The following is a 13,873-nucleotide window of genomic DNA, read 5'->3' as shown; positions in this document are numbered from 1 at the left end:
CCTGAATCCATCTGCTGCCCCTTGCTCCTTCTACCTGTTACTCCTGCTTCAACCATGCTCATGCCTCAAACACATTAGACTCTCCCTTGCATCTGAGCCTTTGTCCACAGTCTTTCCCACACTTGGATGCTCTTCCCTCTATCTTTCACCTGCCAACTCCTCTTTCAAACCTCAGCCTAGAATCATGTCTTCAGGAGGGTCATCCCCAGACCACATTACCCAGCTCCCAGAGGACCCTGACTTTCCTTTACCATCACACCAGGTCCCATCTTTAGGCGGCTGACTTCCACGCCAGTCTGTAAACTCCATCAGGGTGGGATTACATTGTCTTGTTTCCTGCTGGTGTCTCCTGTGCTCAGCAAAGGGCTTAGCACAGACAAAGAGAGCTGGCTCAGTGAGTTGAACTGTCTATGTGTTCTCCCTGCTGTATGCAGCTAATGGAGTAAAATGGACAACCCTTAATGCCCCGAGGCAACTGCTGAATTGCGTCGTGGCTAACAATTCCCTGGTCCCTCCTGCTGACCCCTTCCCGACCAGCCTCTCCTGACCCTGAAGCATGGGTGAGCCTGGCAGCCCCAGGAGGCTGACAGAGGCCATGGAGGAGGAGAGCGGGTGAGGATGGATCAGAGGATACCTGAGCTGGGTAGTCAAAGAGCCACTGTTCCCTGGGCTTTTCTTCATAGGCAGTTATACCTTCTGTCATTTCATGCCTCACTGTGGCCTTCATGTGAGCCAGCACGTGGTTCAGCCATATTTCTACCTGGAAGAAGAACTTGGGGTTAGACTCGGGGTTCCTAAGAAGATGTGCTCAGTGATACACGTTTTCTTCCACTCAGATGGAGGCAGTGAGGAAGATGAGCCCAGGCAAGATGTGCAACCCCAAATGGTTGCCAGAAGGCACAGGGAAACCGTTCGTTTATGCAACACAGGGCAATGGTAGTTGAGACCGAGGCTCAATGAACAATGGGGGTGGCGGCGGGGTGTGTGCCCACTGGAACCCACAAGAGCAGAGGAGCAGGTTTAGGGAAGACAAGACTGCTGACCAGAGATTAGGGGGAAATCTTCACCTGGATTGTGCTTGCATGCTCAGTCGTGTCTGACTACAACCCCGAAGACTACAGCCCACCAGGCTCCTCTGTCCATGGGATTTCCCAAGCAAGGAAACTGGAGTGGGTTGCCATTTCCTACTACAAGGGATCTTCCTGACCCAGGGGTGTAAATAAGTCAGTGGATTCTCATGACCTTGTCCATGGTGCATATGCATTATATTTTTCAACTAAATGTTTTCTGAGTCTACAGAAAGCACACCCAAGGTTTGACTCAAACTCCAATGTCCCTTTCATAAAACTGAGAATGTCTATTTTCAGATGCTAGAGTTGCTTTCCAAGATGCATTTGGATGAAGGTGGAACTCTGAAGAAGATCTTTTCTCCAGGCTTTACTCTGGACTGGATTAGCACCCCAGGGACCATGTTTCTTTGTATATTTAGGATAACAGGGGCTTCCCAGGTGGCACTAATGGTAAAGAATACACCTGCCAATGCAGGAGACTCAAAAGGCTTGAGTTGGATCCCCGTGTCAGGAAGATCCCCTGGAGTAGGAAATGGCAACCCACTCCAGTATTTTTACCTGGGAAATCCCATGGACAGAGAAGCCTGGTGGGCTGCAGTCCTTGGGGTTGCGAAGAGTGGGACATGACTGAGAACATCACAGAGAAAATGGAAGGGAAAGAAAGAGAAGAGAAGAAAGAAGCAAAGGAGAAAAATGCAGTAGGATAATGAACAAAGACAGGCTTGTCTACTTTAGTAAAGATGGTGAAAGAAAGGCTGGAGGGTTAAGGAGAGAAGGGTGTCATGTTTTGTGTTTCTTGAACTGTGCGGGAGAGATGTGGAGTTGGTAGCTTCTGGAGCAGGGTGGTGGTGGGCTCTCCACGGGGTAGGGCTGTAGGAGGTGTACGTGTACAGAGAAGTGAACGCTCAGGTTTATGGTTGATTTCAAAGGTCATTTTCTCCCGGGGAAGGTGTCAGTGACCCAGATTCCCCAGTGGGGTGCTCCAGGGCTTGTCATGTTAAAGTCTCCTGGTGCTGCTAATCATTTCCAAACCATTTTCTTGTTGACTCAGGGAGTTGTTTATGTGCATTTTATTGCTCTCTGCACAGGACTTTGAGTGAGGAAGATATATAGGTATTGACATGTGTCCTTCCCAGGGAGAGGAAAGCGGGTGCTGGAAGCTGCTCCGATGTCGGTTCAAGTCAGAGGACTGGGCAGTCCCCGGGCACAGACAGCAGTTCTGGTTCAAGGTCACAAAGGCCGTTCTGAACGCTGACGCTTGACTGCAGACACTTGAGAGAGCGAGGCATGTGTTACCTGCCCACTGCAGTCACAGGGCTCGCTGAAGGCCACATATTCCCCTTCCTTGCTGTACATGCCAAGGCTGGTCTTGGTTGGCTTCTCACTGGCGTCTAGCTGGAACTGCATCTTGGCCATATTGTCAAAGAGTTTGGAAAGGTGGCGTTGAACCTATAAGTGGAGAGCATGTCCAGGAAGTCACTTATGATTATTGCTTAGAAGCTACTTATTATTGTCATATTGCTTAAAGGGCTACCCTGTGACAACCATTAAAATGTTGGGCACCAAACGTTTAGAAGGAAGCTAGGGAATGATGAAGATGTGAAAATGGGATTTAGTTGGACTGGATAAAAGGGAATATAGATCTAGTGGGCAACTTGCGTTAACTACAAACCAATGAAGCCACAAAGGTTTGATTAATTTCTGCCTAGTCTACTACGGATGGGAACAGACTGGAGCAATAACTAATTCATAAGCCCCCTCTTCCTAAGAAAACACTACTGTGCCACAGGAGGGTAGGCACAGGAGAGTCTACAGGTGAATGCTGCCTCTGCTGCTGCCGCTGCTGCCGCTGCTGCTGCCGCTGCTGCCGCTGCTGCTGCTGCTGCTGCTAACATGCCCAAATCTGGAGGATCAGTGGCGACCATGGCCTGTGGAAGAAGTCGCTCAGATGTAGGAACCACTTTGAGGCAGGAGACCAGCTTCTGGAGGGTCCAGAGCAAGGGCCAGCAAACTCACACCAGGCAGAAAGCCTGGCTATGCCAGAGCTTCTCCCAAGCATGGCATCTCATGATACAGAGGCAGTGATGCCTTGGGCAGTAATCCTAGGAGGATGCCAGAGAGAACCACACTGTGGTCCTGAGGTGAGAAGAACAGCAGGTGAAGAAGAAATGACAAACAGGAAGCTGTTTTTTTTTGAAATACAGGGACCTCCTGAGAACTGTGAGTTTTAACCCTTACATTTATGTCAATGAGCTCTCTCGTGTATGAGATGCTGGGAGAAATTCTAAGAGTACTGAATTAAACTGAAGGTGCTGGAGGAGATCCCACCCAGGGACTTGGAACAAATGATAGAGATAGACTTTTCTTTATACAAGAACAAATAGTGGATTAAAGCAACAAACACAATTAACACAAGACCCATGAAATTATCCCACAACTTAAAAGAAGGAGAAAGCCAGACTCAAGAAATAGAGTAAAAGCATGTATGTATATATATATATATATATATATATATATATATATATATAAGAAGCTTAATACAGGAAACAGAAGTAGTGATGAAAAAATATCACCTTGTTTTGCTTTCAATTAAGTGAAAGAAACATGAACTCTATAAAATTTGAGGTAGAAGATAAGAAGAATTGGTAGAGGTAGAAAAATAAAGAAAACAAATGGTGCAGTGTAGTTTTTAACAGTGTTAGCAACACAAAAGGACCAAATAAACACACACAAGTTAAATATGGTGGATAAATCTGAGGGACATGGAAGAATGCCAAGAAAGAGGACTAAGAGAGAAAAAAGTGTATAAATATGTACAAAAATGTATGACTAGATGAAGATAATAATCTCAACCTATGGAAATATGATGAATCAGAGGGAAAACATTATCCACATAACCGGAATAAAAATACCATGTAGAGATTTCTCAGGTGGCCCAGTGGTTAAGACTTTGCCTTCCAATGCAGGCGGTGTGGGTTCAGCCCCTGGTCAGGGAGCTGAGATCCCACAAACCTCATGGCCAAGAAACCAAAACGTAAAACAGAAGCGATATCATAACAAATTCAATAAAGACTTTAAAAAAGGTCCATATAAAAAAAGCAGGTAGCCAGAGATGAGGTTAGGGACCGTGCTGATGGCAACATGGGTCAAATAGATACATTGCTTAACTGGGCATAATGGGGAACTTGAAACTCTCCTGCTGGAGCATCTCAATCCTTCTGACTTTCTACAAGCACTTTTCCCGCTTACCTGTTGAGGGGCTGTGCCATTGGAAAGAATGTCTAGAAGATCAGAAGAGGAGAGGAAGTAAAACCTGGGGAAGGCAAGCCTTTTGGTGTCCAGGTACTCCGCCAGGGCCTTCTCACACAGGCACAGCCTGAGGGTACAGAGAATTTCCTTGTTAGGTTTGCCAGGATCCAGAGGCATGTGGACGTTACCTAAATGCAAATGAGTGTGACTTGTGGATTACCCTCAGGAGTGATGTATACATGGAACATCTGTGGGCATGTGCATACACACCTACTAGTACATTTCAATCAGAATAAACACCTCTAACAATATCCCATATTACCCAAGCACACAGGCAAATCAAGGTACACGACCAGGCACACGTGCTTACACTCTCACTCGGGCAGTTAACTAAGGTGAAGGACCTGAGAGACAAAGACAGCCTCTCTATTACAAAGGCAGCTGCACACCGACCGTCACCTGCTCTGAAGATCTTCCAGCTTTTCGTAAAGACCTGGTTTGTTGGTGGCTTCCACTACATTTGGAGTTTTCCGAGCATCATAAGCTAACGCTTTGAAGTCTATGTCGATGCCTTCAAATCTTTTAGAATCCTGCAAATTAAAGTGTGGAAAAAATTAACCCCCACTCCTTTCAACTCCAAGAAGCTACCCTCATGTATCAACCCTGCTTTTGAAAACTGCTTCTAGGTTGTATAACACAGAGATTAGGCTCAAAGGAGGAAATACCTTTAGCTTGAATCAGTGGTTCTCACACATTTTGGTCTTAAAATCCCTTTATGTTTGTAAAACTTACTGGGGAGTGCAAAGAGTTTTCATTTATTAGGTAATATTATTACATCTATCAATGCATATTCTACAATAGAAGCTTAAGTTGAGAAACATTAAAAAATATTTGTCAATTCATTTAAAATTACAGTAATAAGCACATTATGTTAATATAACACATATTTTAATTCAAAATAAGTATATTTTCCAAAACAATATAACTTAGAGGAAAAAGTGGCATCACTGCACTTTTTTTTTTTTTCCCATTCTCTTTAATGTCTGACTTAGAAGATGGCCAGATTCTCTTCCCTGCTTCTGCTTCCAGTGTGTTGTGATATCACACCATGTAGCCTCTGGAAAATTCCACTGTGTGCTAATAGAAGAACGAGTGAAAACAGCAAATGCCATTTTAGTAGTATTATTAAGATAGTTTTGACCTTGAGGATCCCCTGGATAGGTCTCAGGGACCCCTTGCCAGAGGTCATCAGACCACACTTTGAGATCTGTTGGCATAAACTACATAATTCCTAAGTCAGGCAGATGGTGGATACTATGTGCTTTCTGGGCCCAAGCAAAAGTTTCTATAACCAAAGTAAGCATTTCGGCAGCAAAGGTGCTATTATGATGTCAAAGTGAAAATGAAAGTGTCAGTTGCTCAGTCATGTCCAAATCTCTGTGACCCCAAGGACTGTGGCCTGCCAGGTTTCTACGTCCAAGGCATCGTCCAGGCAAGAATACTGGCGTGGGTAGCCATTCCCTTCTCCAAGGGAGCTTCTTGACTCAGGGATCAAACACGTCTCCTGCATTGGCAGGTGGACACTTTACCATCTGAGTCACTGGGGAAGCCTGTGATGTCAAAAGTAATTAAATATTATCACTTTCCCCAAATACACACACTCTCACAGTGCTGTTGAAATGACTGAGACAATACTAAATGCAAAGCACCTCAGCCCAACACCTGGTACCTGGTGAGAGCTTGTGTGGTTATGATTTCATAACAACAATCGTAATGGTATGTGCTGAACATTCAGCTTTAATGAACTTCTGGATATAGGGACTGGGCTTAGTCCCAATTTACAGATGAGAAAACCAGGGCACTGAGAGTTCAAGTAACTTCCCTAAGGTCCTTGAGAGGGTGGACTCAAGGCTGGGCTGCTGGCCCCAGTCTGCTGGGACCTCTGTGACCCATGCCTCTCTCCTATCAAAGACTTAAATTACGATTCCTTAAATGAGGTATCTTTCACCAGTTAAAAATGAAATATTATTAAGATTATAGAATCGTCAGAAGATTTTCCTGGTGGTGCAGTGGGATAGGAGTCTGTCTGCCAATGCAGGGGACACGGGTTCCAACCCTGGTCCAGGAAGATTCCACGTGCCTCGGGGCAGCCAAGCCTGTGAGCCACAACTACTGAAGCCCAAATGCCTAGAGCCCATACTGTGCAACCAGCAAAGCCACCACAATGAGGAACGTGTGCACAGCAACTAGAGGAAGCTCAAGCCAAGCAGTGAAGATGTGGCACAGCCAAAAATAAGACAGTTCAATAGGAAGGAAGGGTCAGGAGTGAGGGACTTCCCAGGCGACTCCGTGGTGAAGAATCTATCTGCCAACACAATCGATGTAAGAGACACAGCTTCAATCCCTGGTTCAAGAATATTCCCTGGAGTAGGAAACAGCAATCCACTCCGGTATTCTTGCCTGGAGAATCCCATGGACAAAGCAACCTGGCAGGCTACAGTCCATAGGGTCACAAACAGTCAGAACATTACTGAGGGACTGAGCACGCACACGCATCAGAAATATCTGACATAAATGTTTGAAATGAAAAGAACGGACTGGAAAATTGTAATTACCCTGAGAGCAATTGTGGAAAAACATGTATATATGTGAACAAAAGGTGGAAAATATTCACAGTGAATGAAAATATTTACTAGTTAGGGTGTAACATGATGACTGATTTGTTGTATTTCAGAGTCGTCTTTGTTATCATATTGTCACTACAAAGAAGACAAACGTATTTACACATTTTACACCTAAACCTGAGAAGTTAATGATATGAATTATTTATTATTTTTTTATTGTAAATTCTCAAATGCCTCTTTTAAAATGCCTGCAAAAGTTTCCACCTACATTCTCCCCCACTTCTCATCAAACTTGCCCTTCTTCAATCATCAGCATTGGAGACGAATAAAATCTGGCTTATTTGATTTTGTTTCATGACAGTAGTTTAGTGGAATTATTTTGTTATTTTTCACTGCAGATGTACAAACTTTAATCTGCATCATTATACTAAATGTGTTTTTGTGGGATGAGCTGGAAAAATATGATTTGATAGAATGTGCTTTAACTCTGAAACAAGGTCTGGACAACATGTGACATTCTGGAATCAAACTAATTTGCAAGCAAAGAACTCACTGTGCTGAGGGATATGGAAGTGTTATTCGCTTAGTCATGTCCGACTCTTTGAGACCCCATGGACTGTAGCCCATCAGGCTCCTCTGTCCATGGAATTTTCCAGGCCAGAATACTGGAGTGGGATATGGAATAAGTCTGCAAAAATCTTTTTTTTTAATGAATTAGAGTCCACTGAGAGAGGGGGTACATTAATGGCACATTAATTAGGACAGTTAGAAGGGGCAAACAAATTAGAAAGGTAATAATGAGAAGAATGCATATCTTAGAGAAATTCCTCATTTAGTGCTTAGCTGAAGACCAGTGTTTGAGCCTGCTGGCACAGGCTGGAGGTTTATAGAATAGCTCGTTGCAGAGAAGGAACTCAGCTTGCCTGGAAATGATGCTGGCTTCCCAGTCGGTACCCACACTGTGATTAGTGTAGAGCAACACAAGAGCAGCTCCTATTTCTGACCTCCTTTCTCCGGTACACTTCTTTTGTGTTTTAAACCAGGTTCTCCTTTCTTTTTTCTACCCATCTAAGAACAAACTGTTGTTGTTTAGTCGAGTCCCACTCTGAGACCCCATGGACTGTAGCCCACCAGTCTCCTCTGTCCATGGGATTTCCCAGGCAAGAATACTGGAGTGGGTTGCCATTTCCTCCTCCAGGGGATCTTCCCAACCCAGGGATTGAACCCAGGTCTCCTGGGACTCCTGCTTTGGCTGGTGGATTCTCTACCACTGAGCCACCAGGGAAGCCCAAGAACAAGCTGACTGGCAGGCATTTTACCTTCTCTCTTTTCCTATGCCTGGCTTTTGGTGTTTTGGAAGGTCTATGATTGTTGGAGATGCCCCTCGGTGAGGCCAAGGCAGGGAGGCAGAGAAGGAATGGTGCAGAGGATGCAGGGGCTGGGGGATTGTCCCTTGACTGGGAGCTGGGAACAGAGGGAGCAGGTTTCTGTAGCAGGTACCTGGGGCAGCTGAGCCCGGATATCTTCAGATCCAATGAATATGCTTTCTAGGTGAGACCATGTGCGCTGCACGTCATACCAGATGGAGATGACGGCGTCGGCGGTGGACAGCTTCTTCTGCCAGCCTGACACGTCCTCCAGGAAGAAGGCAATGTGCTTGGACACCATCAGGTTCTGAAGCTGGACCTGGTTATCCTCCAGAACCTCGATGAGGTCCTCGTCGGACTGCAGCAGGGGCACACAGGCCCGTGGGTGGGGCTCGTACTGGAATTCCATGCCAGCCCAGGTGGTCTGCAGCTCCTCCAGCACCTTCTCCATGCCCAGCTCTTTCACGGCTCTGTCCACAATGCCCCGGACCTCGTCCTCAAAGTGGTGCAGTTGCAGTTGCAGAAGGTGGGCCAGGGTGGTGCCCTCATCCATGGTGAAGGTCACGCCCGTGGCCTGCATCAGCTGCCTCCAGTGCCGCTCCCGGATGGCCGGGTTCTGCAGCTCGGCCACAGCCCTCAGGGAGGTCAAAGTGTCCAGCACAGTGCTCTCCAGGCCTGTGAAGGCCTCCCAGGCCCTGACCTCCTTGTCAAGGTTCCGGATGTTCCTGGCAAACTTTTTGCACTCCAAGTCCATGGCCTCCACGTCGATATCCTTCCACCTGGTGGTCTCCCAGGCATGGATGCTGGAGGTCACCATCTCAATCGTGTCCCAGAGCTCCTTCAGCTGGCACACCTCCTTCCTGCACTGGCGCAGCTGCTTATAGTCAGGGATGGTGACTTCAAACAAGCTGGCGGACGCGGAAATGGAGGCCATGGTGGACTCCATCTGCTGGGTCTCCAGGTGCCAGGCATCCAGTGTCTGATGAGGGTCAATGCTATCAAACCTGCAAGACAAGACATGATGTTTCCCCTTTATCAGTGGAGAACTCAGGGACCATCTCCTAGAATCACCAGAGCCATGGTAGCTTGAACCTTTAAATCCTTAGTGTTTTAGCAAAGAGCAGGGACTTTCAGCAAAGCTTGCGAAGGAAAGATCGTCAGGGTAGGTCAGAGTGGGATGAGCATAACCGGCAGGAGGAAGGATGGCTCAAGAGGAACGTCCTGTCTGGGTGTGTTCTACATCCATCTGTGCTCAGTCATGTCCAAGTCCTTGCAATGCTTTGGACTGTAGCCCATCAGGCTCCTCTGTCCATGAGATTTTTCAGGCAAGAATACTACAGTGGGTTGCCCTTTCCTACTCCAGAGAATAAGGGACTGAACCCACATCTCCTGTGTCTCCTGCACTGCAGGCAGATCCTTTACCCACTGAACCATCAGAGAAGCCCTCTACATCCGAGAGGGTAATAAAAATACTCCTCACCTCCCCAGGTCCAGTGGGGGAATAACCCTTTGTTTGAGTCCCCTTTAGACTCTGTTTCACTTGTTGGTATCCAGCCCACTTGACACAAAAGAGCATTGTCCTGTTACTGCAGAGGCTGTGAAGGCAAAGGTCACACCAGGAGGTATCTGTTTTACACACAGTAATGTATGTATTTCAATGCTACTCCCTCAATTCATCCCACCCTCTCCTTCCCTGGCTGTGTCCATCAATCTATTCTCTATGTCTGAGTCTCTATTCCTGCCTTGCAAATAGGTTCATCAGTACCATTTTCCTAGATTCCATATATATGCGTTAATATACAACATTTGTTTTTCTCTTTCTGACTTATTCCACTTTGTATAACAGGCTCTAGGTTCACTGACCTCACCAGAACTGACTCAAATGCATTCCTTTTTATGGCTGAGTAACAGAACTCCAGTACTTTGGCCACCTCATGGGAAGAGTTGACTCATTAGAAAAGACTCTGATGCTGGGAAGGATTGGGGGCAGGAGGAGAAGGGGACGACAGAGGATGAGATGGCTGGATGGCATCACTGACTCGATGGACGTGAGTCTGAGTGAACTCTGGGAGTTGGTGATGGACAGGGAGGCCTGGCGTGCTGCGATGCATGGGTTCGCAAAGAGTTGGACACGACTGAGCGACTGAACTGAACTGAACTGAACTGAATATTCCATTGGGGCTTCCCTGGGGGCTCAGGTGGTAAAGAATCTGCCTGCAAAGCAGGAGACACAAGAGGCATGGGTTTGATCCCTGGGTCAGGAAGATCCCCTGGGGAAGGGAACGGCTACCCACTCCAGTATTCTTGCCTGAAGAATTCCATGGATAGAAGAGCCTGGTAGGCTACAGTCCATGGGTTCACAAAGAGTCGGACACGACTGAGCGACTAACACTTATATGTACCGTAGCTTCTTTACCATCCATCTGTTGATGGACATCTAGGTTGCTTCTATGTCCTGGCTATTGTAAATAGCAGGTAACAGCAATTTTCAGATTCCCCGGGCTGGCTTCCTTCTCTGTGGTGAGGTTCAGCTAACGGCCTGCACCACCTTCAGGAAGCAGTGCCTCTGGGTGGGAGAACCACTGACTCCCGTAAACACTACATCCAACTTCACAGTTCAAGCTCATCTTTCCTCCTCTTCTCCTTCCCATGCTCAGGACTCCCACTGCTGCTCGTGGTCCTCACCCCATGAACCCCCTTTATGTTCTGCCCCCTTCAACCCACACTCCTGGCAGAACCTCTTCTCTGATGTAAGAACTGCTCATTCACAGGTTCCCATGTGGGTCAGGAGCACCCAGAACAACCTTCAAGGAGCCTCTGGTTTTCCTTCCCCAGCCTCCCTGTATCCCTTCTTCCCATCCCCAGTCTCAGGTCTTCCTGTTTCTGTGTGCTTGAGGGGTAGCTAGATATTGGGGATGCATATGTGCATGCTAAGTCACTTTAGTTGTGCCTTCCTCCACGCAACCTCATGGACTGTAGCCAGCCAGGCTTCTCAGTCCATGGGATTCTCCAGGCAAGAATACTGGAGTGGGTTGCCATGCCCTCCTCCAGGGGATCTTCCCAACCAAGGGATCGAAACTGCATCTCTTATGTCACCTGCATTGGCAGGCAGGTTCTTTACTACTAGTGCCACCTGAGAAGCCCCAGATATTGGGGATACCATGACTTAAGTGTGAACACCATCTTTCTCTAAAATTAGAATAAGGAATCGTGGAGTCCAATATAAAGAAGTTGAGAGGGAAAAGGAATGACTAGAGAACTGGCCATTTCTTGCAATCGTGTGTGTGTGTTGTTTGGGAAGATAATGACATGCAAGAAACTTTCCTTGAACTGCCTCTTCTCTCAACTGTCTCTGGAAATATTTGACTTGACGGATGGAAAGTAATCATAATTAAAGTCACTTACCTGAACTGCTCACCACTTAAGCCTAATTGCCATGCAACACAATAACAGTTATGCATACCATTAAATTAGTGTCAGATTAACTTTGATGCTTGCTATGTTTGATTCCCGCTTGTTCCATCTAAATAGTTTTGGCTGGCATGCTTTGGTGGTGGATTTTCGTCTTGAGACTGAATACCATCATGTATCTTCACTGTTGTCCAGCCAGCGAGGGCTTCAGAAGGGCCTGGAGTTCTCAGAGTTGAAGAGGGCCCTCTGTCTGTATAGACAAGGAGCTTTCTCCTCTATGAGAGCAGTGGAGAAAGAATTAGAAGGAAAGGAAGGTAACATCCTCACGGCAAGTGAGCCATCAGGAAAGATCACCCAGCATGAAGGTTCCTTCTGCACATTCTTTTGAAGACTGATTGTTGGAACATGTTGGTTCTACCTTTTATCTTGACTAGAGTGAATGTGGAAAGTGAACTTGGCTTCATGGTGTTAGTATATATCAGGCAGATTCTAAAAGCCCACATTCTGTTTAATTTATTAACAGAGTATAGTTCAGAAATAGTAGGCAAGACAGGAGTTATCAGAGTGCTGGGGGGTAGGCACAGAAGATAATAAATGATCTTCCTAATGTTTCTTTCCACAGTGCCTACAAACATCCTTGAATCAATATTGGATCCTCAAATATTTGTAAGAGGTGATCATTTGTCAAACCTATTCCAAACTTCATTTGCCCTGTGGCATAATTTTTGTTTATGGTTTGAATCTGCTGACATTCATCCCCTATAGCTGAGCTCATATAAAAGTTAATTTGACCTAAGTAGGAACCTCCAGACAGGGGAGCAAATAGCCCACTTCCATTTCAAAGCTCTGGTGCAAACTGTCAGGATATTCACAGACCTGATTAATGCACCTAATAAACTTGAAGCAGCTCTCCAAAGCCGGGGGGAACAATACAATGTGAGAACAAGAAAGTAATAGGAGGGAAAAGGGTGTAGTTAGTCTTTGAAATTGAAATAATAATGCACAAGTATTTTAATCTAAAAGAGAAATGCCTAGAAAGTCTGGAAGGGCAAAGCTATAATTAAGAGAAATGGAAACAGGGTGCTCATGTGTGTGATCTTGGAAAAAAGGATTTGGGCCTGCCCTAGATGTGGGCACAGACAGAAAGAGGAATAAGTGACTTACATGATTTCTTGGGACGTGAGAAGCTGGTAAACATCAACCTCGGCCCCATAACTGCACATATAAGGAGCAGTGACACACCTGTGCTTGAAACCCTAAGGGTATTGTAACTCAGCCTGTTCCTTCTGACCTGGTGACCTTTCCCATCCCATGGGCCCATCTAAGGAGCAGCAAAACATACGCCCTTCCACTTACTGGTCCAGACAGAAGACAGAGAATTACGCTTGGATCTGTCCCTGGTGGATCAGATGGTAAAAGAATCTGTCTGCAATGCAAGAGACCCAGGTTTGATCCCTGCATTGGTAAGAACCCCTGGAGAAGGGAATGGCAACCCACTCCAGTATTCTTGCCTGGAGAAGAGTCTGATGGGTCACAGTCCATGAGGTTGCAAAGAGTCGGACATGACTGAGTGACAATTCTTCCAGCTCCCGTAATTCACTCAATCCTCCTGATTCTCCCTCCTGAATGTCCCTCACATCCATCCTCCTCTTTCCATGCTCACTGCAACGGCTTCAGTTCAGGCCTCCTGCTTCTCACACTTCTTACCTGCTGTTGCAATCACTCTGCCCCCCATCGCCATGGAGCCCCTGCCTTGAGTCTACCTTGATCCACTTGGTTCTCTGCAGTCACAAGAGTAGTGTCTACCTGATGCTGTTCTCAGGCTGGGACTCCGCAGTGCTCACTCAGGGTCTAAGCCTGGTCATCTAGACCTCTCCCTCCTCACCTCCCGCATTCTGCATCCCACTCACACCATGTGCAGTCCTCCAGCTGTGAGTTATGTTTTCATCCCCCTGTCTCTCTTCATGTTCTGCTTCCTTTGCCTGGAATACCATCGCTTTCCACTTCTCTTTTTCCAAATGGCTAATTTTCCTTTGCCCATTGGCTGAAGCATCAGCTTCTGTGGGGTTTGTGAACTGCCCCCCAGTGGGCATCAAGGTTGGTGCCGTGTTTGATTATTAATTTCTTTTTGCCTGCACCTCCAGGCATGTGG

General features: G+C 46.4%; 1 protein-coding gene across 1 annotated transcript in view; it reads right to left on the bottom strand.

Moving 5' to 3' along the window:
- The window catches only part of DNAH9 (dynein axonemal heavy chain 9), a 286,957-nt gene that overhangs the window by 195,609 nt on the left and 77,475 nt on the right, over window positions 1–13,873 (bottom strand). Inside the window, exons 20-24 of the mRNA XM_068976630.1 lie at window positions 8,444–9,314; window positions 4,779–4,909; window positions 4,320–4,446; window positions 2,367–2,519; window positions 635–760 (exon numbers count right to left, since the gene is read on the bottom strand). Coding sequence (XP_068832731.1) covers window positions 635–760; window positions 2,367–2,519; window positions 4,320–4,446; window positions 4,779–4,909; window positions 8,444–9,314 — 1,408 coding nt within the window. The remainder of the gene's footprint in view (window positions 1–634; window positions 761–2,366; window positions 2,520–4,319; window positions 4,447–4,778; window positions 4,910–8,443; window positions 9,315–13,873) is intronic.

Source organism: Capricornis sumatraensis, chromosome 8 (assembly GCF_032405125.1).
Source record: "Capricornis sumatraensis isolate serow.1 chromosome 8, serow.2, whole genome shotgun sequence".
Lineage (NCBI taxonomy): Eukaryota > Metazoa > Chordata > Mammalia > Artiodactyla > Bovidae > Capricornis > Capricornis sumatraensis.
The sequence above is the reverse complement of the archived record's forward strand: the minus strand, read 5'-3'. Positions and strand labels throughout refer to the sequence as shown.